This window comes from Vanellus vanellus (assembly GCF_965231255.1).
Source record: "Vanellus vanellus genome assembly, chromosome: 14".
Lineage (NCBI taxonomy): Eukaryota > Metazoa > Chordata > Aves > Charadriiformes > Charadriidae > Vanellus > Vanellus vanellus.
In genome coordinates, this window is record NC_138919.1 from 9,274,829 (window position 1) to 9,301,547 (window position 26,719).

The 26,719-nt window shown below is 42.6% G+C and overlaps 1 protein-coding gene across 1 annotated transcript; it reads right to left on the reverse strand.

Annotated features, from left to right (window-relative positions):
- Positions 1-155: 155 nt before the first annotated feature.
- Positions 156-26,199, reverse strand: ABCC6 (ATP binding cassette subfamily C member 6; the record flags this gene model as incomplete). The annotated part of the gene is made up of 31 exons (XM_082490810.1): positions 156-612; positions 1,158-1,352; positions 1,832-1,998; positions 2,241-2,399; positions 2,954-3,100; positions 3,841-3,942; positions 4,548-4,674; positions 5,359-5,558; positions 6,305-6,615; positions 7,680-7,887; positions 9,020-9,137; positions 9,654-9,717; positions 10,214-10,397; positions 11,863-12,030; positions 12,461-12,637; positions 13,112-13,238; positions 13,953-14,009; positions 14,310-14,407; positions 15,136-15,282; positions 15,891-16,094; positions 16,692-16,784; positions 18,343-18,504; positions 18,946-19,123; positions 19,992-20,204; positions 20,795-20,926; positions 21,711-21,772; positions 22,349-22,474; positions 23,552-23,689; positions 24,260-24,385; positions 24,744-24,920; positions 26,146-26,199. 31 exons carry the CDS (start codon positions 26,197-26,199, stop codon positions 504-506), a joined length of 4,530 nt encoding a protein of 1,509 aa, XP_082346936.1. The 3' UTR covers positions 156-503.
- Positions 26,200-26,719: the final 520 nt, after the last annotated feature.

The window sequence follows — 26,719 nt, forward strand, 5'->3', positions numbered from 1 at the left end:
AACAGCGCTCAGGTGAGCAGTCCTTAAGACATTGGCAAAAGACTAAATTTGTTCTGTCTGGAACTTAAGACAAGCTGTAAACAGTTAAGTTTGTTTGCTACCACTGAAATTCTTGTTTGCTGCCCATAAAATAATCTGTGTAATCTTTAAGTATGGCAGTATATTTGGGCTCCATTTATAGTATAAATCAGAAATGCTGTGATCTTTCTTTTGGCTTGTTTGCTTTTATACTATAAAAGCAACAAGGCGTTTAAGTTCTGACTAGCTCATTTTCAACAGTACAGTGGGGTTTTGGTATCCGGGAACATAACGAAAATGGAATTGCTAAGTTTCCTATGGAAATAACAGGTATCCCAAGTCATCCCTTTTCATCTCCTCACTGCGGTTATAGCTCAAACAAGATTTGGTTGAGTGTCAAGCATTTTTGAGTGAAACAAGATAACTCAATTACAAGATCAATTATTCCTGATAATAGTGGCATTATGGTATACTCTGCAAGTGAGTCATGCAAGGCCCGATTCTTCCATCAGTCTGTAGAACAGTCCCTTCTGAGCTATTAAGTGTTCCGGAGTATCAAATTCAGCTATCCGACCATTTTCCAAGACTAAAATCCTGTGAAAATTAAAACAGAAGCGTAAGCTTGGGGATACACCAGCAGCTATAATAAACTTAGTTATTTCTACTTATTTCTAAACCAAATTTCAGTACTTGCTTGTTATTCAAGCTTTTCAGCAGCTTTTCAGCTGGGAAACAGCTGTGGGTTAGAAATAGGTTTCTGATGAGTGACTATTCAAAGTACTGAGTTTGTGGGAGGAGAGTTTTTTGGCAACTGAGACTGGAGTAAGATTTGTGAATGTGTATTTTAGCTTCATGATTTTAAGATGAAGCAAAGAGCTGTAGCTATGGTTCGCTGTCAGTGGGGGAAAAAGGGGTAAGACAGCAAGAAGTGCATCGTGTCTGAATAAATGATCTTTGATTAACCTATTGGTGCCTACAATGATGTAAGATAGCTCCTACAATCTCTAAAGCAAAGTTTTGAGGGTTAAACAAGAAAATGACAGAAATTAAATTGCTGTTCACTAACACTGTGGTTTGTCTAGTTCACACAGGTTGCCTGTGTCTTCCTTCCTCTGTAGGAAAGTGGCTGAAGATATTACCTGTTGCAGTCCATGATGGTGTTTATCCGGTGAGCTATTGTTAACACCGTGCTGTCTTTGAAGTGAGTCCTCAGGGTGGACTGAATCTGAAGATCAGTTTCTAAATCTACTGCTGCTGTGGCCTCATCTAGAATGAGGATTTTGGATTTCCAAAGAAGTGCTCTGGCCAGACAAACCAGCTGTTTCTGACCAGTGCTGCAAGTAAGAAGAGGTATGGTAGACTGAGAGCAGTAGTCACTTTTCCCTGGCGTCAGAATATGTGATTAATTTGAAAATTGTAATGAAAAAGTGATTGTTCCCTTTCCATGAAAGGGTGATTGGGGCTGGTGGCACTGCAGGTAACAGCATGAAACAACCTAAGGAAATGAAGGGAGTGTATTACTGTAGCACCCAGGAGACTTGCACTTGGAATAGGATTCCAGTGTGTAAAGCACTACACAAACTTAAGCCACTACAATGATTAAGTTTTGAAGGTCTTCCACTTGGTGTCTTATAATTTGATGTCATGCTGCTAAATAGGACAATAATGCAGCAATTTGCTGTCTCCATTCTGGATCTCTCTTATTTTTGTTTTGTTTTGTTAAATGAATTAGACTCCTTGTCCTACTAGCTGTATGTTCCCCTAGCCCACGGGCTGGCACTGCCCTGCCACTGTCTGTCTGCAGATAAGGTACCTTAGGTTTTCCCCTTGGTCAGTGCACTTATATTCCAACTGGTCTGGCAAATCTGCAACAAAGGTCTTGAGCTGAGTCAGTTCCAAAGCTGTCCAGATGTCCGAATCAGTGTATCGGTTTAATGGGTCGAGATTCATTCTTAGAGAGCCAGAAAACAAAACTGGATCCTGAGCACAGAGACAGTACAAAAAAACTCCTAAAATTAATTATAAAAATGAGCTGTCCAGTTTTCCCTGCTGGGTGCAAATCTGGGGCTAATGTCATATTGAACGGGAGACAAGCATGGCAGAGAGGTTATGTCCAACTTTGAAGTTTCTGAATGTCTCTCCTTTCACAGAACCTTCATAAACCCTTCCTAGGTGTTAAGACTTTCAACACTGCTGGAGCATTTTGGAAATCAATTTCGTACCTGGGGAATGACAGTTATCTTGGTTCTAAGGTCATGGAGACCTAGTTGAGCAATATCTAGTCCATCAATTAAGATCACTCCTTCCACAGCTTCCACTAATCGTAGCAATCCCACAGCAAGAGTAGATTTCCCAGCTCCTGTTCTTCCAGTTATGCCAATCTGTAAAGTGCAATGGAAGGCTTTTGGTTTTGATGTTGGTTGTTTTTAACAGTTGGACAGACCTGTCATGTAATTCCTCTTGGCCTTTTGAAGAGAGACAGATTTCATGGATCAAATCTTCAGGATTCAAATGTTCAATATTCACATAGTCTAGTAATACATTCCTCAAGGGGTATAATTTATAATTTGTAATTGTTTTGTATGAAAAGGAATTTTGAAAGCCTCTGATGAGAAGAAAAACTACAAGACTTATCAAGGCCCTGTTGTAGCTGCTGTGGCGTTAGATTTAAAAGTGAAATTCCTTTGCTGTGACTCTGCTAACCTTCTGTGAACCGAAATTTCACTTAGAAGAACATCTAATGTATGCAGCAATTCTGGAAACACTTCTTTGTACTAGAAGAGGTGTGATAGTCGGGCTCGTACCTTACTGCAGCTTTCACGCTTGCAAGTTACTGTACCTTGGTGTAGGGCAGGGACTGTATCTGCCCAGATCTAATCACTGCAAAGCACCGTTCACACTTTGTAGCTCTTCTGAAACAAGTGGCTTTTCTTACCTTCTCTTGCCCATTGATGGTTAGATTGATATGCTTCAGTGCTAACTCCAAATTTGGCCTGTATCGCAGACTATAGTTTCTAAATTCAATTCTTCCTTCAGTGAGCCAAACTTGATCTTGAAGTTTGCCATTCAGAATCCAGGGTGCCTAAATAGATGAAAACAAACAGTGATGTATAAAGCTGATTTAAACTACCAAAACAAGTGGCCATACTGAAATGGGAAAATTATGAAGACATCTGTGCCAAATTCCCCCACTCTATTTACTGTTTCCAAAAGAGAAAAAGGCCTCTAACTTTCATATTGCAAATGTTGACTTTTTACTTTATGCAAAGATGGCAATCATCTTAACTGAAAATGAGAATAGACATTTGTTTGCATGTCAGAGTTCTGACATTATGAGTGGTTCAATTAAAAAAGATTTATGTGCCCTTGTAAACAGAACTGTGAAAGTTTCCTTTAGTAGGATCTCAGGGCAGCATATGGAGAAATAATTTCAATGATTACAGAACAAAAATGATTGCACTGGAGACTTCTAGTGGCTAAAAGGCTATCTAGCAGTCATCGAAGAGTTGCATCTGAACTTGCACAATAAGTATATACTCCAAATATGGGCAGAAAATATGGCTCATTCCATGAGTGTTAACAAGTGAAGCTATTTTAATGGCAATCTAATGCTTAACTGTCTTAAGGAAATAATGATGATCAGAGGTTATAAAACAAGTCCAGTCAGTTGGATAAAAAACAAATGCTGCAGTTCTTTAAAGGAAACATAACTGGCCTTTTAGAAGGGGAAAACTAGGGGTTTGTCCTGGTGGGACAGAGAAGTTGTGTTTAGTTTGCAGAGATCTTCACCTCTGCTAGTAAGGTCAGTAGTTATTTAGCTACCTCCTTAGGAGTCCTCAAGTATTCTCTCACTCTCTCTACAGAAACAATGTTGTTCTCTAACTCTGTCCAGGAGCGCACCATCCAGTTCAGAACACCAGTTATCTAGCAGAAAGAAACAGAAATATTAGGGCAGATAAGTCTTGACTGGTGCTTGTGAGGTACCTGGTACTTTGACTTAGTGTTTATTTACAAAGACCTCCTAATCAGTGAATTACTTCACAAATCATCCCTTAAAAGGCAAAGAATTAACCATGGATCCTTGTGAAAGTTTGTAAAGCTGTGTTTAAAGAGCCTAGCCAGCTCCCCATATAGCTGCTTCTCAGCAAGTTTCTAGAGAATGAAATGCTACTGACTTGGATGCTAAAAGATAGTGTAGCTATTTCTTACGCTATTGTGTGACTAGTCTACAAGCAGATAACACAGCCGTTGAAGACCTTGCTTCAGTGAGTATGCTGTGACTTAAGTAAGAGTTTAGATGCAGGAGGAAAAAGATGGCTGGTGTATGTGTTTGAGGTTCATTATCTAAGGGGCCATGTGTTCCAGATGCTCTGAGTTTCAGCAATGACAGCAGGGTTTGGTAGGAGGAGGCATCCAGACAGTCACAGAAATAATTCGTGATTTCTTAGAAATTAAAATGGTAGCAGAAACTAAAATGCAAGTTGCTTTTGCTGAAAGGCAAGCATGATATTACTTCGATTCTGAGTTACCTGAAGAGCATATGAAATGGAGAAGCCAGCAGTTCCTGGACTAAGATGTGTTCTGCCCATTGCTGCAAATAGTGCTGCAAACAACACGATGCCATTGCCTAGAAATTCCAGGTTTGTAGCAAGCCACCTGCAAGAGGAGGACAGTACAGGGCTATTGCTGCATGCCCTCTTCCTTTGTCCCAACAGAATCTGTGATTGCTTTGTAAAACACTTGTGGAGCTGCTGGGGTACAGCAGCTCAACAAAGCTCTTGTCATGCACTGGTGGTTCTTATCCAGCCACCTCGGAGGTCATGAATGGCTCCAGTCTGTCTGAACTGGTTGGCTTATTGGCTGTCTTAGGATATTCTCTAAGGCCTGTTGGATGAGAGCAGCCAGTATGCAGTTTCTTGGACGAGTTGGTCTATGATCTCTGTTTGACAACTAGTGGCTGATTGCTCTATTGTCTGATGGGTTCTGCATATACCACAGGCCTCATGCACTCTGTCATAGGATGATGGGCCTCACCAGGCATGTACAACAGCTTCCTGCGTTTTGGACACCAAGTGATACCTCTAGCAGTGTGTCAGCACGGGTGTGTGCCTAGCCACACGACAGAGATGGGACCGTATTGGCTGTGTGAGGGGCACGTTGCCAGAGAGGGGCACGGTGTGAGTGACAATGAAAGAGGCTACCCTACCCCCAAAACACTGTGCACCACTGTCTCAACTTCTGTGTACCTCCACCCAAGCCCCAAGAGCAGCTATCTCCACTCACCAAGGCTGTGAGAGTAAACTATTTTTTTTTTTTTTTTTTTTAACTGCAGATTTGTACCTGTCAGCAACTGCTCCAGGGAAGCATACTCGCTGATTCTCATCCACTAGAAAATTGCTCTTCAAAATAAACCTCTCCTGGTCCTTGTAAGCACGGATCACGCTGCTCCCTTGGAAAGTTTCTGAAATGTGGGAGTAGATGGGTGACCTGCTGGCAGCCTCTGTGCGTCTCAGCTGGCAGGAGGTGATGACGTAGAAGTGCTGGTATGAAGGGAAATGGAAGGGGAAGGGATTAGAAGGTTTATGCCTTGGGGGAGGTGCTCCACAGAAAACTTGGGAAGGTGTCAACAAGTGCAATAGTATCTACTATCCTAGTGTTACGGAACCTAATGTGCAGGTGACAGATGCACTTAAAAGGTGAGGTAGCGTTTCTGCCTGTTATGTCCTATCTTCATTAAGAATAACCCTGTGGCTAGTTAATGCAAAAAAGCCAGGGTATTCTGAACTTAGTAAAGCCTCTAAACTCACACTTACTTTCTCCTGTAGACCAGCCCTTTTCTTGATGGAGAACAGAGGTGTCCTTGCACCCTTACTTGCCCTTCCTTCATGTTCAGTCCTACCTGGCAAAGCATTTGAGGTTTCAGAGCCCAATGGGAGAGGTGAATGGCATACATGGATATATTAAAAAGCAGGAGGAATTCTGGAGGAAAGGAAAAATGCTTTTGGACTTAGTAGGATTGCATTTACACTAACAGAGACAAGGAATATAGCTCCAGATTTGATCTGGACAATAGAAAAGTACAAGCCTCCTTATGAGGTCTCTGGGATGCTTTGGAAGGCTGACGTGATGTAGGAAGAGCCGCTGACGTTAGTCCTGTTCAGGTGCAATCTGAAATGATGAAACTAGTTTCTGCATGCCTCCACTCCTAAGAAATGGAACGCTTTCTGCAGAGACATGACCCTGCTGCTTCAGCCTCTCCTGTCTGTGTATCTCTATGAGCTCCTACCTGGATTGCAGCATAAAGAACAGTCAATGGCACTATGGCCATTGCTGCCCTCGGTGTGGCCACTATTATCACAAGGTAGATCTCCAGCAAATTGAACAAGAACCCCAGCAAGGACTTTAGCTTGTCAGGGATGACAGAATCAATAGCATCCATTTCTCTGGAGAAGCGGTTCAGCAAGTTTCCGATGGGTGTTTGCTCAAAGAAGACCATTGGGGATCTAGCAACGTTCATCAGCAACTGCAGGAACAGCTTGTGTGATGCTAAAACGCCACCTAGAAGGACTGCTGTTGTGGAGGCAAATCTGCCAAGGGCTGTAATATAAAAAATAATAATTATTACTAAGTCTGAACAAACTCACCTTGGAGTTCTCCTTTGTGAGATCACGATTTTCACTTAGTACTGTGAATGCTATACTAGTGAAAGGAGCTGACTTTCTCTTTGGCAGCAATTAAGCCAAGCCTCAGAGCTGCAGGGTAAATTACAGAGGGGTGGAAGACCTTCTAAGCAAGCTTGATGGGGGCCAAGGATTCAGCTTAAACATGCAGGACAAATTCTTTAAAATGAGCTTGACTAGAATTACTTTGAATTACTCAAAATTTTAGGTTTCCTACCTACAGATTCACTGTTAGCACAGAAGTGTTCCCATTCTTCAATTTGTTCAAAGCTTTCTCAATCTTTTATCCCTTGGGCTGAGATTTTTCCAGATTTGATTTCTGTCCTAAAACAAGTTACTCTTTTTTTTTTTGTTTTGTTTAAAGGCTGACCAAAAGAATTGTGGCCGTTTTTAAAGAGAAACTTTTAAAGAAATGCAGAATTCCACAAGTTCCTCTTTCTCTCTCTCTCTCCTTACACTCAAAAGACCTAAACCAAGCTTTAACTCATCACAGAGAAGAGTCACTGCTTGCACTTTACTATGATTAATCTATATGGGAGAAATGGAAAGGGATATGAGGAAGAAAGGTATGCAGAATATGTTGGATACAAGGGGGCAGGATACAAAAATAAGGATGTTGTAGTTCTTCCATTGTTGAATGTTTTTTAGGGGCTCAGGTCATTTAGTTCCAGCAGGAAATATAGACGAAGATGCTACTCATCATGGTCTTCTGAAATGCACAGAAGAACACTTCTAGCATACCATGAAGTAGAATTTCAGGCAGTAACACTGGAAATATTGTTCAGATCCCTTAGAAATCCTCCATGTGCGTCAGTGCCTGTAGCTTTAGGTCTCATGCCAAACCTTTAGGGCTGGTGCCAAAAGCCCAGGAGGCTGAGAGCCCATGGGTATGCACTTGTTTATATTCTAAGAAAACATCCTGGATATGGGGAAAAAGAGATGGAAATACAGAGAAGAATTAGGCGAGCAAATTAAACGAACCTTGAACAACTCCTAGTGCACCAAAGACTCCAACTCTCAGCTCTGTGTGCTGTTGTGTCCCATTGTGAACAGGGTCATCTGTCCACATGCTGAGCCAGTAACCACGAGAAAATGACACAGCTTGCTGAGACGTGAACAACAGAATGATGTACACACACAGTGGTAAGCCTGTCGCCTTCAGGTAGGCCACATAAATTGAAGTATTAACCTAGAGTGAAAAAATTGGGGAAAAACAGGAGAGGTTGGGAGGATCAAGCTTGTTAGCAAGGAAAAGCAGCTCTGAAACAGGGAATGATTTATTATGGCATATGTACTTGGTTATATGTCATGGGCCATAGCAACCATGTTAATTCTTTTTTTGTTTTCCTCATGGATGAATAATGAAGCCATACTTAAAGAAATGCATGGTGTTAATGAGTGATTACTATCAACTGATGAATGTTATCTCAATAGGATTGTGTTACTGCTGGAATGCATGTAAGGCTTTCCTTATACCAGGCAGTGGTTTTCATTTTTCTCAGCGTGAGAACTATCACGTATCCCACTGACTGCTTGTGTGAGTTACTGCTGATCAGTAGAGGTTAGGAGATCCCAGTCTGGCTAATACTGTGCTTCCCTAGGGGAAGAGCTGCCTCCTTTGGGGTATCTGACTTCTTACTCTCAACTCTTCTCAGTACCAGTGGGTAGCCTCAGCTATTTGTTTCCTCCCCACGTTGTACTGCTGCTACGATGTGCCCTGAATACACACCTCATCCATGCCTGACTCCTCCTAGCTGGAATCCCACATCTACTTCTTTTCTTTCACAGTACCCTCCTTGCCTCAGCCTTTTGAGGTGTTTCCCTTGAGTAAGATGAGAACATTGATGTGCCTCTTTGCCCCTTCCCACCAACCTCAAGAGTTTGTGGGCTGACTCAAGATTATAAGTCCTTTGTTAATCTATCCTCTTCTGTTCCTTACCACCATGTCACCCTGATTGCCTCAGTGTGCTTTTCCCCCTTCAGGTCAACTCTTGAGTCAGGATCTATCTCCTCAAGTGGTCACAAACTACTTTTTTTTCCCCCCTCTCATTTCCATAATGTGCTTTCTGCAACGTACCTGCATTATTTCTATTTTGGAACCAGTGCTTACACCGGGGCATCCAGGGAGATACAGTTTGCACAGAAGGTACTATGTAAAATAATGCTGAAATGACTTTGTTTCAGTTACAGGGCAAACTTGTAAAGCTCAGCTGACTTCCCTGGTTTAATTTAGGCAGTGAGCTGACCCCACGTGCCATGAGTGGGTCAGTAATGAACCCATGGTATGTGTCTTTGCCTTTATAGGAAGGTGCTGTGCTTACCCTGCCGTGCTGAGTTTTCTCTCCTTTGGTTAGTCTTCCTTTGGTGGCTGCAGCAGTGGTACAGTCTTGACTTACAGGAATGCTCTCCCTTTCCGTAGCAGATTTGACTGAACTGTCACTTCATAAAGAAAAAAAAATCCTTTCAATTTTTAGCCAAGGCAATGAGTATTTTAAAGCTGGATCTCTCTACCCATCCACCCCTACATTCATGCCTATTTTGAGGGCTGCAGTTTTGGGGGTCTTCCAAAGTGACCCCAACCATTGTCCATATTTATCACAGGGACTGCGCTCTGTCAAGCTATTAACATAGGCTTTAAGCATTCACTAGTTGTTGGTTTGACATGAGTCAGACCTAACAGCCCCACTGGGAAGTGAGCAGCAAGCAAACTTGTCAATGTGCCTTGTACGTGAGCACTGGAACAAATTCTGGATCCTTGTGAAATGTGGAGAAAATGTTAGTCACCCTCCACATTCAAGAGCAGTTTCTTACCTACTCTTGAGTTTTGCTTGTTTGGTCTTACTATTAATTACAGATCAATCCCAAATATGTATCGTACTCAGTAAGAGCCTCCATGTAGGCTTGTATGGGCTTCTGGAGCAAGTTTTTCAGTGTCTGAGACAGCTTTAAGCTTACCTAAAGAGCTTCTCCTGTGCTGGACCATTTCTAGAGGTGATGGTGCATCTGGTATCTCCTATAGCTGTGAAAAATGCATATTTTTTTTTTTTTTCCTAAATGCTTTAGAATCCCATTTTGTTCTGTATAGCCTTTAAGAGACTGGTAATACGGAGAAAAGATTCATTACAAAGAATTGTTTCTAAGGGTGGAAATACCAAGGTGAGGCTTAAAGAACAGCATATATAGTGGGTAATTCTGTTTACTGCGTGACTATTGTCTACTAAGATGGAACTGTTTATTCAAGAACCAATTTTGAAGTGATGAGTCAGCTAATTTGACAGGCACATTTTTCCCCACACAAAGCGACAGCTTACTGTGATTGGATATCGGCTTTAAATGTCCACAACAAAACAAATATAAGACTGGCTTTTCCAGTTTTATTTTCTTTTCCCTCTTTTCTCAAACGTGAACACCAGCAGACCACCTTCCCTCTCCCCGTTCTTTAACATTAAGTGTAATATTAAGGAAACAATTGACTGATAGACCTGGGAACAATGATTCTAACTCATTTGGGTTACCTGGAAAGCCAGCGCCTGCCTTCTCTTCCGCAGTAATATGTGAACGAAGAAATTCTGCAAAGGCCCCATTTCTCTGTAGAAGTTCTTGGTAGGAACCAATTTCTGAGATTGTTCCATCCACCAGAAAAACAATGTTGTCCACTTGAGGCAAAATGTTGACTGTGTGAGTCACCAGCACACGAGTCTGCTTGAATAACAAGGGAACAGTTACAATTGTTCTGGTGTTTCTCTGCTCACTCCAACTGTTGCAGTCAGCTGTCTTCTGAAGACAGACATGTACTCAGTATGAGCTATGATTGTTACTAACTTGGAGATATTTTTATTTATCCCTATCACTTCTTACTGGCTCTTTGATGAAGTTTATCTTTGCAGCACAGCTTTGTGCCCCTTTTGAAAGTGCGGAGCTCGGGAGTGAATCAACTTCCTTTGTGTCACCCACAGCATAAAAGAGTGAGGATGGGAACTGAAGCCTGAAGTCCCAGGCTAGCACCATGTGTGTAGGAGAACCTGTTGCTTGGCTCGCTGACCAGTTCCATGTTGCTGATTCCCCTCAGGCTGAAGCCCTTCAGTAGAATGACGTTCATTGAAGAGTACGTCACACTTATTGTCACTGATATCAATAGTTCCAAATTGAATTTGTGCCTGAAAAAATCATCAACCTAAATGGAAATAGAGTGCAGCTCCTCTCATTTAAATTTCTGAGCATATTTGCACAGATAATTACATGTAGGAAAGGACATAAGGAAAGTAATTTTTCCCTAGATAACAAATTGGCATGGTATATATTTCTAATTTACAGTCAAGCTCTTTGAGTACTGCTTAAGTCTGATACCTGCTTTCTTTGCCAGTCTTTCTATCTTTCAATACTATAATTACATTCTGATACTTGCAACCTATCTACACATGGAGAGAGATATTTATAATCAGACATATGTTTTAATTGGACTTTCTAATGAAAGAAATTACCTATTTTCCTTCTACAACTTGAAATTGAATCACGTATTTGTAGGCAATTTATACCATGAAACAATTAACAGTTGCCCTAGCATCCCTTCTCATGTAACCACATTTATTATACAGATTGCCTAACAGCAGAGAGATACCAAGGAATAACAAAATGCAACCAATGGAAAAACAGAATGGAAGAGAAGTGTTTAAGAAGGATATTAAGACTGAAGTTTAAGTGATGAACATTTGGGTGATCAGAACTGTAAAGGCATCACTGAACTATTCAAAAGTGATGGGATTAGACATTATGATAAGATACAATGAGCTGGAAGAGATTGAACAGCTCTTCCTAACTGTACTAGAAGTAAATTTCAAAAAGGGAGAAAGATAAAGTTTCTTGGTCTTCTGTCAACATTAAACTTGCTGTAGAAGTAAGGCTGGAACTAGGCATGTGGTTTGTATGAGGATAAAGCCACTCTTTTAGGAGAACTGAACTTTTCAGTCTTCCTTCTAGGTGAGATTGATTGCAGAGGTTACCCATTCCACTTCCACTGTTAACCGTAGCACACCTGCTGCCACTAGCAAAAAAGAATTTGGGAGCCTTTGACAAAGTGAGTAACCCACCTCACTGGAAAGGTTTCAGGGGCCCTGATAATTAGACATATTTTGCCATCTTTTACAGTTCAGGAATTATAACGCACCTTGTCCTTCAGTAAGCCGTTGGGTCCAAGAACATGTTCAAAAATGTGCTGTCCAACATGGGCATCAACAGCCGAGAGGGGGTCATCTAGTAGGTAGATTGAAGCTCCCTGGTACACGGCACGAGCAAGATTCACTCTTTGCTTTTGCCCTCCAGATATATTTATTCCCTGTAAAAATGTATTGACACTGTTTATCCCAAAGCTACAGCATGTTTGCCAACTGTTGGCTCCATTTTACACTGAGGTTTTACAACTTCCTTATTTTCAAATCAGTGCATTTCTCTCTCTTCCCTCCCTCCAAATAGGGCTCTTGAGAAGCAGGGGCAGATTCTTTTGAGCAACTCCACTCTCCTGCAAAAGAGAACCCAAGAATGACCTGGATTTGTTGATTTTTGTTTTAAGCAGCTCTCATATCTCTGGTTAGGTTAACTGTCAGGAGCTGGGCTTCAGACCCCGTTAAGTCATGGCCTGATTCTTCAGAAATTACCGAGCACCTGCCCCCTGCAAGTTTAGTCCTTCTGTAAGTGTTTTAAGCAGGACACCCGAAGCTGTAGCTACTCATGGAAAAGTTGGCCAAAATATAAACCTAAGTCAGTACCTTCTCTCCTATTTCACTCTTCTGCCCTGCAGGGAAGCACTCCAAATCAGGTTGCAGTGCACAAGCATCTATCACTCTATTGAACCATGCTTCATCCATCTCTTTCCCAAAGAGAATATTATCTTCCACTGAAGCATTTTGTATCCAAGCTTGCTGGGGGACATAAGCCGCAGTGCCCTATAAAAGTGGAAGTGAAAAAATGTTAACAGTCTTTTTCATAAGCTCAACTTGACACTGTGGGAACCTGTCTTTGAAGAATAGCTCTCCCAATTAGCTTTGTAGAAATCTGGAATGATCATCACCATTAACAGGTCTCAGAGGACTTTGCAAAGTGTAAGTCTGCAGTCTCATTATATAGGGGAGGAAACAGAGGTGCAAGTACGTGTCATGATTTACCAGAGTGCCACTTCAGCTCACTGTCAGAGTGGGAAATGTAACTGGATCTTTGAAGTCTTGTTTCAGTTTCCATTCCCAAGAGCCAGGCTCATCCAAGAGGTCTTAAGCACCTTCAGATAATTAAATGCAGGCTGTTACATACAGCCTTTGTTAAAATTCAGCAGTAAATGGGTTTTCATCAGGTACCTGATGCCTTGGTTAATACTGTTCCTGAAGACAGCCTAATTAGAAGCCAACACTCAGGGGAAAATTTACCTTCATGGTCACGCAGCCGTCTGTCTTCTCCAGCTCACCAAGTAACGCTGACAGCAAGGAGGACTTTCCAGCACCCACCTGGCCAACTACAGCAAGCAAGGAGCCTCGGGGCACGGTAAGATCTATCCTAGAGAGAAAAGATAATCTCTTATCACCTTTCAAATACACTTTCTGGAAAGAAAACGACCAAAATTCTTGCTACCGTTTTGTAGCAATAAAAATAACACCAACTAAACCCCCTACTTGAGGCCTCAGTTACACTGGGTTACTCTTCCTGTCACGCTGACTTTTTTCAGCAGAACAGGAGTCATCCCTTCAAAGATGCCTCCAACCAGAAAGTCTTCAGCCATGTCTCCATCTGAGTTTCAAACTCGGACCCAAGACCCAGGTCCCCTCTCTGGAGATAGGCTAGACCAAAGCACTGCATATAAAACATTCCTGAGCATCAGAACTTTTCAACACTGTTTCTTCTCTAAAACTGCAATGCCTTTTGAAATAACCAGTGATGTCTTATATAATATCTGCATACCATCAACTCTACTTTTTTTGACTTAAATTACTGTAATTCTATATTTGGACAAGAAAATTGTGTAAGGAAAGTAGTCTCCATATATTAAGGCAACATCCAGATACAGGCATCTTCCCATTTACATGCTCCCAGGCATAAAATCAAGATTACATTTTGTCTGACTTTATAATTTTCAGAATTCAATGTTAAATACGCAGCAAACTCAGAAGCCTCTAGATACTCCATGCTGGTTTCACTTAGGCTCTAAGGAATTAGTTCACCCAGCATCCACCCTGAGCCACAGAATTGCAATGACTAAGGGTAAGTCTGTACCTTCTAAGACAAGAAGTTTCTTTGCTCCAGCAAAAAGTCCCATTTCTTATGGTGATACTTGCCTGTACTAAAATATGAGAAGAAACAGAACACTTGTAAATTGAAAGGTAGGTACAGAAACATCGCTGTTTATGTGACTTTATGTGTCAGTGTGTATTTATATTACATAAAATGAACCTTAAGTATGGAAAGAAGGGGTTATTACCAAATTAGATTTCATCTTTGGATGTAAATAGGCCTGAAAGATAAAGTGACAGTAAGGGGCAAACATTTAGGGTGCCTACCATAGTCAAGAGAGAAAAGAGTGGAAGCTGAACAGTGCAAGCTACTCCTCTTATAAGACAACGATGCTAACACGAAAGCTTACCACAGTCAGAAGTGCTTCTGCTTGAGCTCTCGGGATTCAGTTCTTCCAGATTCAGAAAAGCTGCTAAGCGGTTTAAAGAAACTTTGGCCTGAAATGAAGAAGCACACAAAAGAATAATTTAGAATAGAAAGGGAGCTAAAATGTGAAGACTCAGCTTGAAGACCCACTTAGATTGTTGACTAGGTGCTATGTTGCAGATGCTGTTGGCTTAGATCAACAAATGAAGCTCTTCCTTATGTTAACTGCCTCTATTTCCACTTAGCTTAGCAAAAAACCATATTCTTCCCTGTGTTTTCTATTCTGTTCACACAGTGAAATTGGTGTTTTTCTCCAATTCATCCTGCAATCTTTCCAGAAATTGCTTCTGTACACGAAGAATTGTGGCAGTCATCTTAGAGTGAAAGAGGGAAGTGCAATTTCCCAATTTCTTACTGGTCAATGACTTGCTTTTCTCTCTGGCCTGGGCTAGCAGGGTTTCCACTGATCTCCTATGGAGATTTTGCTCCATCTATTCAGATTTCTGTGATTAAAAACAGAACTGGAAGCACCCCGGAGATCTAATGGTCCATGTGATTGGTCCCAAAAGACTTAAGAATTTTTCTTGATGACTGTTTTGTCAATATATGGAGCCTTTCTGAAAAACAATGCTACAAAGTACCTTTAGCTGCAAGTCCTTGCATTTCACTGTTTCACAATAGCAATTAAATAGCTAGCCCTTACGTTCAAAGCCCTAAGACATCCCTGCCTTTACCTGTTAATGGTGATACGTAAAAAACACTTATGGCCAAAGAAAAAGGAACACAGCCCGCAAGTAACCTGGACAGCGGCGTTAATGGAGAATGGCAGGAAGGAGTGCGCAGTGTTGAGAATATTGATCAGTGTTACAGATACAAAGGCCTTTTGAGCATCCAGGACGTGTGTGGTATCCACCAGGGTGTAGACAGCAAACATGACAAATGCGATCTGAAAGGGAGCAAAGGAAAAGCAAACCATTTGCTTCAGACAGGGAAGAGAATGGTTCAAGGGTGACAGGCCCCTTTCTAAAGACTCTGGAACCCATTTAGTTAAATCCAGGCTATCACCCATATACATGATACCTGTCCTGCCAATATCATAGGCAAAGGTCTTGCACATTGGTGATAAAACCAAGTCTGATCATTTGACACTTGTTCTGCTTTAAGGATGTTTTGTTGCTGCAGCCACAGCAAGGTGAAAGCTTTTCCCATTGAAAACACACATGGCTGAGCTGCAACAGCAAGTGCAAAAGTGGCCTGTGCGGCTACTGACTGTGCCATGAACTCTGTCTAGCTGGAGGTCTCCAGGCGGTTCTTGCAAAGCAGGCTCACTCTGCCCGGAACACATTGCCAGACCAGATGACTCATCCATAGAACTGTTAGGACAGTGTAAATGACTGTGTGGCCAGTTCTACTAGGGCTTAGCAACTCCTGTGAGACCAACTCCTCCAGGCAGACTTTATCTTTAGCTGTCCCACAGGAAAAATCTGTCCAGAGAGGGGTAAAAAGATAAATGGAAGTAATAGCATGTTTTACATAGGAAGGTGAACCACTCACCAGGAAAGTTGATGAATGGAAAGAAGCTAGAGATGCTGAGAAGAGAATCTGAGATTTTTTTAGGGCCTGAAGTTCTTGCTTTCGGATACCAAGCACTTTCTCCATGAAGGTTTTCTCCCAGCCATACAGTTTGATTACTTTAATGTCGCTGAGAATGGCATTGGTGAGTTTGGCCCGCTCATCTTTGTGTTTCATCTGGGTCTCCTGTAATAAATGTTTGAGTTTTATCATTCAATAGGTTGAACATTTAATGGTGCAATTATTCTGAAAGACACCTTATTCCTGCCTATGAATTCTGAATAAATTTCCCTGCATTTGAGCTGTGTATACTGTTTTGCTTATGAACCTTCTAGTCTGGGAAATAATTTGCTTTTCATCTTCAGAGCTTTATTTGTACTGGCAATACATAAAAAACACAGAAAAGGTGCGCAAACAAGATAAAAGACTGAATGTGCAAGAGCTTAGTCTAAACTTCCAGAAGGTCTGCAGGCTTCAAATCCTCCTAGGCTCCTTCAGACAGTCATGGTCAGCCTGAATAATAAATATTAAGCTATCACTCAATGTTGTCAAATGTTAGTGATATGCTTCAGTACAATACTACTTTTTTTTTCTTTGTGTGTTGTTTTTTTTTTTTTTTTTTTCTTTTTTTTTCCCAACATGCCTACTGCAATCATCAGTAGTCTTGGGTTCCATGTGATCCTTTCCTGGAAGAGCATGGCAGCCTTTAACTTAGATTTAAAAGTAGTATCCTAGCATAACTCAAGTCAGTAAACCACTTTATTTTTATGAAGCAAAATGTACCTGAAACTGACTCCTCTTCTTGGTGATCATGAAATTCAGAGGCAAAAGACAAAGGAATACAGCAATTGAAGCCAAGGCAGATGGCCCAAGAAGCTGCCGGGAGAGAAAAGGAAAGAGGAAGAACTTCTGGTGATTACTAGAAGCAACTGTTTTCCATTCCCCCTCACTTACCTTCCCTCTTATTTGAACTTATGCCTAATATTCCTAATGGCTAAGGCTTTACTCCAGTCTTGCCTTTGCCATTCCTGGGAATTGTGCTCCCTAAGCACTGTGGATTGTTAACTCTCCAGGCAGAGGAACTCCTGTTACCATGCTCTGCTGAATTTATTTGCTTCCCTAAAAAGGAACTAGATTAGGGCTGAAAGTGATCCAGTAACTTGCTGGAAAGTCATTTCTGTTTCTGCCCATCTGTTCTTGGATGCGTTAAGGAGGACATCTTGTGGCTGGCATAAGTAAGTGACCAGAAACAAAACCAGGTTTTGTTTAAAAAAAAACAAACTCAAACCCTCAACAAACGAAATAACTCGGCTTGTCTGAAACCACATCAACGAGTGAGATGAAATGGTAGCATTATACTGTGCCACGTACTCTTGAGACAGCTCTTGGATACCAGGGTTCATAATAACCTGAGTATCAAAATAGAGAGCTTGTTTCTCATGGTTTAGTGACATCTCTCTACAGACAGCATACGTTGGCTAGAGAGGTGAGTGCTGGTATACACAGAGAGATAAAAGTATTGTCTACACAAATGGTCCATGAACACTAGCAAACAAAATGTTTGCTAGCATGTTATGTTCCAAGTACATGCAACCATGTTCAGCTTGTCAACAGTGCTAGAGAAGTGATGATGATTTTTCAACAGTCTGTACCATCACTACTAATTTTCCAAGGTCATAGTATCCTGCCAGGTACAAGGGATGGTCCCTTCTGGTTAGCAAAAGAAGGTCTCAAAGGCCTCTGGAAAGCTCCTGGGAAGCACCTCTCTCTGTAGTGCTCGTACTTCATTTGGTGTGCTGTCAAAATCAGGGACTAAGAAATAGGGCTTTATCCTGTTGAGAAAATACCATACATTGAATTGGGGGGGAAAAATGGATCTTTCAGATCATCATCCTATATTTCTAATTCAGGTTTTGCTCTCTTGTTTCTGAATGCCTTGATACCTATGAAATTCAATGTATCCATTTTTGAATATCATATAACTTTGCTTCAAACTGTTTCACTGATCTTGTGGTAATCAGTCTTCAGGATAAAGTATGTCAAGTTGCTGTTTCCGACCATTCTCCTTTATGTTCTGTAACTACATTGAGGAGCTTGAACTGGATTCTCAGCCAGTACCGGGCCACCACATTTTGATTGAAAAGAGAGGTGGCAGGGGAAAATCTGAGGCAGAAGTTTCAGTCAGCTCAGAATAACCATATTCACAGTCTTTTTCCTACAAGAGACTGAATGCTGAATACACAGGTGAGAAGGTGAAGTGAAGGATCAGGTAAGGATTCTATACCAATAAAAATATCTTCTGGAAAGAAAAGTGAATCCATGGTGCTACAGAGCTAAGAAAAATATGGCTGCTCTAAGCAGAATTTTGAAAACTCCTTTTTCCTTTGATACCTAGAATAGAATGGGATTGATAGGTACTGTTATCATATTTTACCTGCCACAAGAAGACAAAGCAGATGATAATCCGAATAGGAGCAAGCCAGGTCCCATTGAAATAGATAATCAAATCCATTAGCTTTTGGACATCAACAGATACCAGATTAACAATTTCACCTACTGTTGCTGCTTTCCTTGATGCATTTGACATAACTAGGATCTAGACAGGGTAGAGAAGAAAGGAAAGGTGTCCTCAAACAACAGCTTTGGTCCAAAAATCAAACAACTTTCTTTTCCTTATGAAGAAAGAAAAAAAGAGATTCAGAAAAATGTCAAATCCTAGGTACTGAAAACTTGCTGTTGCCTGGGACTTCACTTTAAGATGAAGAATTTACTTCTTTCCCCAACCATAATCTACAGTATAAGAAAGTTTACATGGCTTTTTCCTCTTTCCTTTTCTTGGCTTTTCCTTTGGAGCTAAGAGCTGAAAAACAAATAGTAAAATACCTCCCACATACTGTTCAGAGATGAATATAGCACAGAATTACATCCTAAAAGTAGTTTCTAATAACATCTCCCCTGATGTTGTTAAGAACGAATGGCATAACTACTAATGTAGGGGTAGAAAAAAATGAGGCTGAAAAGGAAGCTACAGACTCACCTTCCTGTACACAAGCCCTGTTACTGCAGTTTTCAGTCTCAACCCCAGAACAAGACACATGTACATATATCGTTGTTCAAACAGAGTCTGGAGACAAGCCAAAAGGAACATAGTAAAGGCATAGAAATAGCCATGCCAGCTAGGTGCTTCTTGATCTTCAATAAACTGCAGGAAAAGGCTGCAAGGCAAGAGCAAAATGTTGATGAATCCATGTAGAACTGGTGAAATATCAGACACACAAAAATGCAGAAATACTAGGGCTTTTTTTTTTTTTTTTTGTATTCTCTCTGGCTGGTGTTTATCTGTAAATCGCACAAGAATTGGAAAAACTGCTAAGTATCCTATGTCAGTATCCTGATTTTTGTCATTTAGCCACCCTTGGTCTTGAAGCAATCTCTGATCTCAGCATCTTCTAAGGGGAGACCTCATTTTCAGTGTTAAGGATGGCTCCTGAATTTCATGAATTTGTTATAAATATGCAAATTAGGAGCCACAATCGAAGGAAGTCATTGACAGTTCCAAAACTTCTCTTAATCTTAATGATTAAGAAATTATCACCTTGAAAATATACTGTAATGCAGGTTTGTGTTGTACCAACACAATCCACAAAGCATTATGTCAGCTGACTAAAGAAGCTATTTAAGATGTGTAGGATGCACAGCCCTGCTTTATAATTAGTCAGGGAACATGGAGCATTAAGACTACAGCAACTGGTTGACAGCCTGTGCGAATGATGTGATATGTAGAACCATCAAATAACTCACTCCTGTTCTAGTAAAGTAAAAATGTTTAGGGCAGCTTGTCCCTAGAACACAGCAGTGGAAAAAGTGCACAGCTTTAGACAGTGTTTTGTTTTTTTCCCCGCTGAGCTGGCTGTGGTCTTAGCACAAATGATAATCCAGCTCTTTTCATCAGCAAGAGGAGATTTCAAAAGGTAAGTGTTTGTGTTCCACCTCTGTGGGTGTTGGCAAACGCACCTCTGTGTGAGGTCATGCATGCAGCAATCTTGTACCTGTGATAGAAATACATTTTAAATATGCACATACCTCAGTAACTTTGGGATGGAGAACAAGAAGACATCACAGATAACTAAGCAGACAGTGCTGAGAAGGAAATTGGTTCCAAACATGCTCCAAAATGCTTTCAGTAAGGGCCCACTCTGACTGTGCTCTGATTGCAGTAGAACCTGTGTTTCTTCAGCTTCTGCTATGCCATTTTCACTCTTCTGACTCCTTTTAAATGTAGCAGATTCAATTTTTCTAAAGAAAGAAACAATGAGAAAGCTAGCCACAACTGGAGAAAGCTTGGGATCTCATGGTTTCAAAAAATGATTAAGTATCTCACACTGGGTCTCATACCATGTCCAGTACAAATGCTCATCAAAAAACTCTCTCAAAAAACCTTTGAGTTCCATGCTTCTAGGAATGGAAGGACGTTCTCCAGCAGATTTCAACACTTAAAATCAGATTTTGCACAAAGGAACTCACTCACTTGAGCGCTCACCCACTGAGGAATAAAGACCCCCAAGTTTTCATAGCAGAGCATCACTCGGACCATTTTATGTATGCTCTCCTTTTCTTCTTGTTGTTTAATGGACAAATAATTCAGTGGGATTGAATCTTTCCACCCTTCTCTTGTCCAGATATGAAGCACCTAGCAGAGCTTACGTCCAGAGCCTGAATATATGCTGAAGCAGTCTGTCTTACCACGCCGGGGTAAATGGAAGCGATTAAAGCCTGTTCTGAGATGACACACCAGCATCTGTGAGCATATTTGTTTATATCAATGAGAGGCAAGAGAGAAACTGCCTGGCTGAGACCACGACACACTCTCTGTATCAAGTACTCACTGCTGGGTTCTGCTCTGATACTTCTTCCACTCTCTTTCAGCCCAGGCAACGATTTCTTCAGAGGAGTCCTCTTTCCTCGCTGGCCACAAGTCATCCACCCCCAAGGACTGCTTACAGCCTTTCCAGACAAGCCTGGAGGACACAGAGACTGCTGTAAGGTAAGCACAGAAGAATTTGTTGTGCCTGTAACGTTTTCACAACAGATGGGCCCTAAGTCAGTGCACCACAGTCAGCACATAGAGACTTACTTGCATAAAACACTACTTGAGACTATCCTTTCCCAGAACGAATATGAATGTTCAAGAACAGCCGTTTTGCTTCAAATCCCCATGCTATCTTCTGTCAACGTAACGAGGATTTGCGAGTAAGCCCCAATTTCTAGTCCATATTGAGAGCTGGGTCTTGGGCAGTGGGGGACGAAGTTCAGTTTAACTTACTCTGCAGCTCAGTGAAACACAGCAGGCATTAGGCCCAAGATATGTAATCATTTTACTTCTGAATGCTAAGCAGCAGGCTGGGCCAATGTCCTCACTCGCTATTTTCCCCTTGCCCATCCCTTGTTCCAGGAAGGCCTGGCAGGCAGATAGGGCTGTGCTGGTGTACAGTGATCTTTTGAGATTGCTGAGGTCTGTTTCAACATTGGGAGGGCACTGGAAGGGTAGTTGGAAAGGGGGAAGAGAATTACCTAGAATCACAAATTTGTGTTTTGAACTACTTTGAGAAAAGTAAGTTAAACTTTTATAATTTGATCTTGTAAGAATCTCTCAAGTCCCCAGAGAAAGAATTTAAATCCTTGCCGCATAAGATAACTCGGGGGCTGAGATGTTTCCTACTGGCTGTCATCTAGACCCTCTCTTATGCTGCTGTTTTTTTCTGATATTCTGGCAAAACCACGTCTTTTTCTGTGTTTTCTTACCCAGAGAACCACCAGTATGTGATTTTGGAAAGAAAAGAGCTGCTGGCTTCTGGACACTGATTCTGATGGGAAGAAAAACATGGGTGATATTTATATATAGAAAAGGGTATTTGTCAGATGAATATAATCCCCTTCTGTGCTTCCCCAGGAAAAGCAATCAAAAAAGTTACACACACCCCATTCATTGACCCTGACAGTGTGAACGTATTGTGGAAGATCAATGGGTTCAGGAGACTTTGGAGAATTAGACTTTGAAGAATGTCTCAGATGGAGGAACAAAGAATATCATTCTTCATAGCATTCATTTTCTGAAGTGCACAGCTATGCCATACTTATACCTCAAATAGAGTACTGCTGCACAGGAGAGCGTAGGGGAGCAGTATGAGCCCTATCTACTAGTTTCAATGAAAATAAAGATGAGTATGGATAGAAGAGGCTTTTAGTTTTTCAAAACATACATAGAGAGACAAAGTACTGTTATCCCAGATTCTGCCGGTTACCTTTTAAAACCATCAGCCTTTATACAGAATGATGCATCTTATATCTCTCAGATACTCATGTCCCTGTACATCCCCATAAATTTAAATTCCAGTTTGAGCAATGAAGTGATGCGTTTTGAAATGCTACATTATACTTACAGGATTGTTGACTGCTTTAGAGAAGAAGGGAGGGTGATCAACTAAGCAGAATAACACAAGTTCTCCTAGCACCAGGCTAGCATAAAGGTAAGTTGTAACATGGTGGAAGTGGTCTTCCAGGAAGCCCTAGGAAACCGAATACTCTTGAGAATGAGGTAAAAACCTTCATGTGAAAACAGCAGAGAAAGAGGGCTTCTCATGTTCTACCAGCCATAAGCTCTGAGTTTTGGTTTGAACCATGAGGTACATTTATTTAAACAGTAGTTATGTAGAGCTACTTAAATAGATCACTCCTGAAACTGGAATATCATAAAATGCTAAATAATGGACGCGTTTGTTATTTAAAGTGCTGGTTTTATGGTGAGGTTTCATAGCAGTCTAGTCAAGTCAGATGTCCGCATTGCATCGCTATTCAGGGAAATTAGGGTGCTCTGGGGGATAGAAGCTTCTTGCCCACCTAGTGAGATGAATTGTTGCTACAATACAGCAGCTGCCAGGTTTTATTATAAATTATGTGTATAAGGGGCTCCACAAAGGGCACTCCAATTAATTTTGTGAATGAGAAAGAGAAAAACCAAAGAAAAAGTCTGAGTATTTTTGGAACTGTATTTTGGTAGCAAGAAGTGGCAAAGTGTTATTTCTACAAGAGGTCTGGTGCCTGAGCATCATTCAACACAGCAGGAACAAGCAAGTTCCCAACTGTCTTTTGTTTAGTGGCTGCATGTTTTTCCCCTATTACTTAAACACAGAGGTAACAAACTTTTGTTTATTCCTTGTTGTGGTGGAAAGGTACAACTGTTTGCCCAAGGAAGATGGCCACTGACAACGTCTCAGATGTGTAAACTCATCCAGCACTCCTCCACAAATAAACATCCACCACAAATACCCAAACAATAAAAATGTATAGCATATCAACATATTTATGATGATAGAAAATCTGGCATAAGGCCAGTTTTTAGTGACAGCTTTTATGTTCAGTTTGCTTTTATTCATATGTGAAGTCTGCTCGGCTCTCAGAAAACCACTCTGTCTATATTGAAAGGGATAACATGGATGGAGATGACAAAGTGTCATCAATCATTTTTCTCAGCACATATCTTGAGAGGAATTTGGTTCTCCACCTCACAATCAATGAGGCAAAAAGAGCCCTGTTGTTTAGAGACTTCATACCCCTGCATGTTAAAGATAAGTGATTTCACTTACTCTTTCCAGGGCATCTTGGACTTTGGAACTAAATGTCACAACTGCAGCCACGAATGAGAGCAGCCAGTAAACCAACAAGATGCCTGAAGACTGGATGCCCATCATTCTTTCCGCTTGGGTAAGGAACATGGCAAGGATCTGCAAGGAAGTACAAATTTGTCCGAATAAATAGCTGGTAACGGAATGCTGAGCATTACTATTATCTGTTTAATGGGTACAATAGAGCAAAATCAGTTAGTTTCTTGCCCAAACATTTCAAGATGTTCAGAGCTTCAGTATTGCTCCTATAAGGCTAAAACTGAAAAGCATTATGTGCAATTTTGCATTCAAGAATGTCTCTCCAGAAAGGGCAAGTAATAAAACTACAGGCTGGGAGGATCTAGGCTATAAAGATGCAATGACAGAAGGGGAGGAATTGTTGTCGTCTTGTTGTGAGACCTCTTTCTAACCACTGCTGCCACCCTGGCTCTTGCGAGGTGTACTCTGCCCACCTGCAGGGCTCTGTGCTGTAGCTATAGGCCCAGTGGTCTGCCCCAGCTCCATACCCCTGCTGCGTCACGCAGCGGAAACTCACAGTGCCCGTCTCCAGCCTTCTACTCCCCTTGATCCCTGCTTGTGCTCAAAGACACTGAGAAACATGGGAAATACAATCTCTGCCCCAGGAGGGCTAAGCTGGGCCACACGCAGACAAAACAAAGGCAGAATTACCATTGTGATTCCCACCACGGCAGGGCTAATGAAGAATACCGGAGCCCGTGGGATTCCTTGGCTTATCTCCCACAGTATGAAGAAGACATTAGAAAAACACAGTATTACCAGGATGAATCCAAGGACCTGGGGCAGAGACAGCAAACACACATTGGGATGGACTGAAATGATGATGGGACGATCTACCGAACGGAATGCTCCAAGCAGGCTGGGCGGTGAGACTGGAGAGGTAGAAGAGCAGGTTTGGGATAGAGTGTTATAGGACGGAGCGGGGAACTGAATGGAAATACAAGGGAGAAGATCTTATGACAGTTCTTCCTGAAACTTTACTTGATTTATACTGAGCTACCTTTACCTGAGTGAGTGAATGTCAAAGCAAATAGAGAGATGGATCATCAAAAAAAACAATTAATGGTTTAGAAAAATTAGGTTCTGCATCAAAGTTGTGATAATGTTAGGATCAAACCCCATCCTTTACCCTTACCATTTTGGTTTTGAAGATGTGGGACATCCTGATATAGCCTTTATTTTTGTGTTGAAGATACAAATAGTAGAAAGGAAAACAGATCCAAAGATAGACACAAGGGATCCAAGCAACGACTGTACTCTCAAAACACCGGGTAAATCTCGGGTAGTTTGTATACCAGGTCTGGTTCCAGTCCTGTCACAGAATCAACACAGAAGTGAAACAGTAAAGTTAACATATGCAGAATTTCACCAGCTAATGCAAGCTGCTAGTGCAGATCTGCTATAATGTTAGAGGAATTTGATTTGGAGTTTCAAATATAAAAATATTTGGCGACAGAGGGGCTGCTGGAGAATAGTAAGGTGTCACAGGGGAGGGAGGGAGGACTCAGCAGTGGCGTTTTGGAGGGAATGGAAATAGAGAGAGGAAAAAAAGAAAGGACATCATGTATCAGAACTAGAGGGGGAAAAACACAGGAAATTTAAGTTACTGAATGCAGAATGAGAAAAAGTAATTTGGGAATGAAAAAGATTATAGGCATTTGGAAACTAACAGAATAGTCAGTAGGGAATAACCGGTGAAATGAAGATTAGGAGGAAAGAAGTGTCCTAGTCCATAAACTGCATCGCAATTGAATTTCCTCAGCTGTATTTATAATATATTTGGAATTTTTTGGAATGAACAAATAGTTGCATCTCATGTGCTAACATAATACTAAAAATACAGCAAACTGTAGATGAACAGGTGCTGGTATTTTTTCTTCAGCAGCTAGTGGAGGCGCTTAGAGTCCTTTATGTTGAGAATATGATGCAAAGCAAGGCTAGGGGAAAGGAATCACTTGATGAAAAGAGTAAGCAGATAATGGCTTACAAATTATTAGGGGAGTTTATCAACCTTGAAGAGGGAAATTCACATGAGGCTCATTAGAGCCCTTTTAAAGCTATTTCTCTAGTGGGTCATTCAGCAGATACTTTCTGAAGACAACAAAGGGACCAACTTCAGCACAGCGGTGCAGCCGGACTGGGTGCTCGCGTGCAACTCTCACCAAATTTACTGTAACTGGATGAAGACCTGAGCCGTTCTCTATTTGGGTGAAAACTTGTCCCAGGGGGACAAAGTCCACGACACCAGCAACCTCCGATGGGAACATACTCTACACCGCTTACAGCGTGTCCGCCGCCTCATTCCAACACGGCGCTGCCAACCTCTGCCCGGGCAGGAGGGCCCGCGGGTACTCCGCGGGCGGGGAGCGGCTCTCCCGGACCCCGCGCCGGCGGAACCCGCGCCCCCCGCGGCCGGGCCGGGGCTGGCGGCCGCCACCGCCCGTTCTCTTCGCTCGCACCGAGGGCCGCTCGGTCCGGGCTTCTGAGGGGGCGGCCCGGCAGCGGGACGGTGGCGCGGCCCCCGCCCGCTCACTCACCCAGAGCCCGGCGCAGCCCTCCCGGCAGCCGCACAGGGACCCGCCCGCCGCCATAGCGCCCGCGGAGGGGGCGGACCGCCTGCAGCTCCAGACCCTCCGCTGGGGTCCCCGGGGGCCGCCGCGGCGCCGGCGGGAGGGGCGTTTCCTTCACGGAGCAGCGGCCGAGAGCTCCCGTTCCCGCCGGGCGTGCGGGGGACTGGCGGGAGCCCCGGAGCGCCCCGTCCCGTCCCGCCCCATCTGGGGGCGGCGAGAGGTGCCGCGGGGGCAGCGGGCAAAGTCCGTCCGGGAGCTCCTCGGGGACGCGTCTGGGTTGGTGCAGCGCGGCGGCAGCAGCGCGCCGAGGCGGAGCCCCGCGGCGGCGGGATGGGGCAGGGACCGGGGGCTCCCGCGCCGCTCCCTCGCCTCGGCTCCGGCTGCCGGAGAGCGGGGCGCCGCGGCGCGTTGCGGCACGAAGAGTCTGGGATAATGCCCGCCTAGCGTTCCGTACCGCGCTGGGCGGTGCTGGCGGCGGAGGCGAGACGGCCCGCGGCGGGGAGCGGGCGCATAGCCCTCCGGGCCGACAGGGGGCAGCACC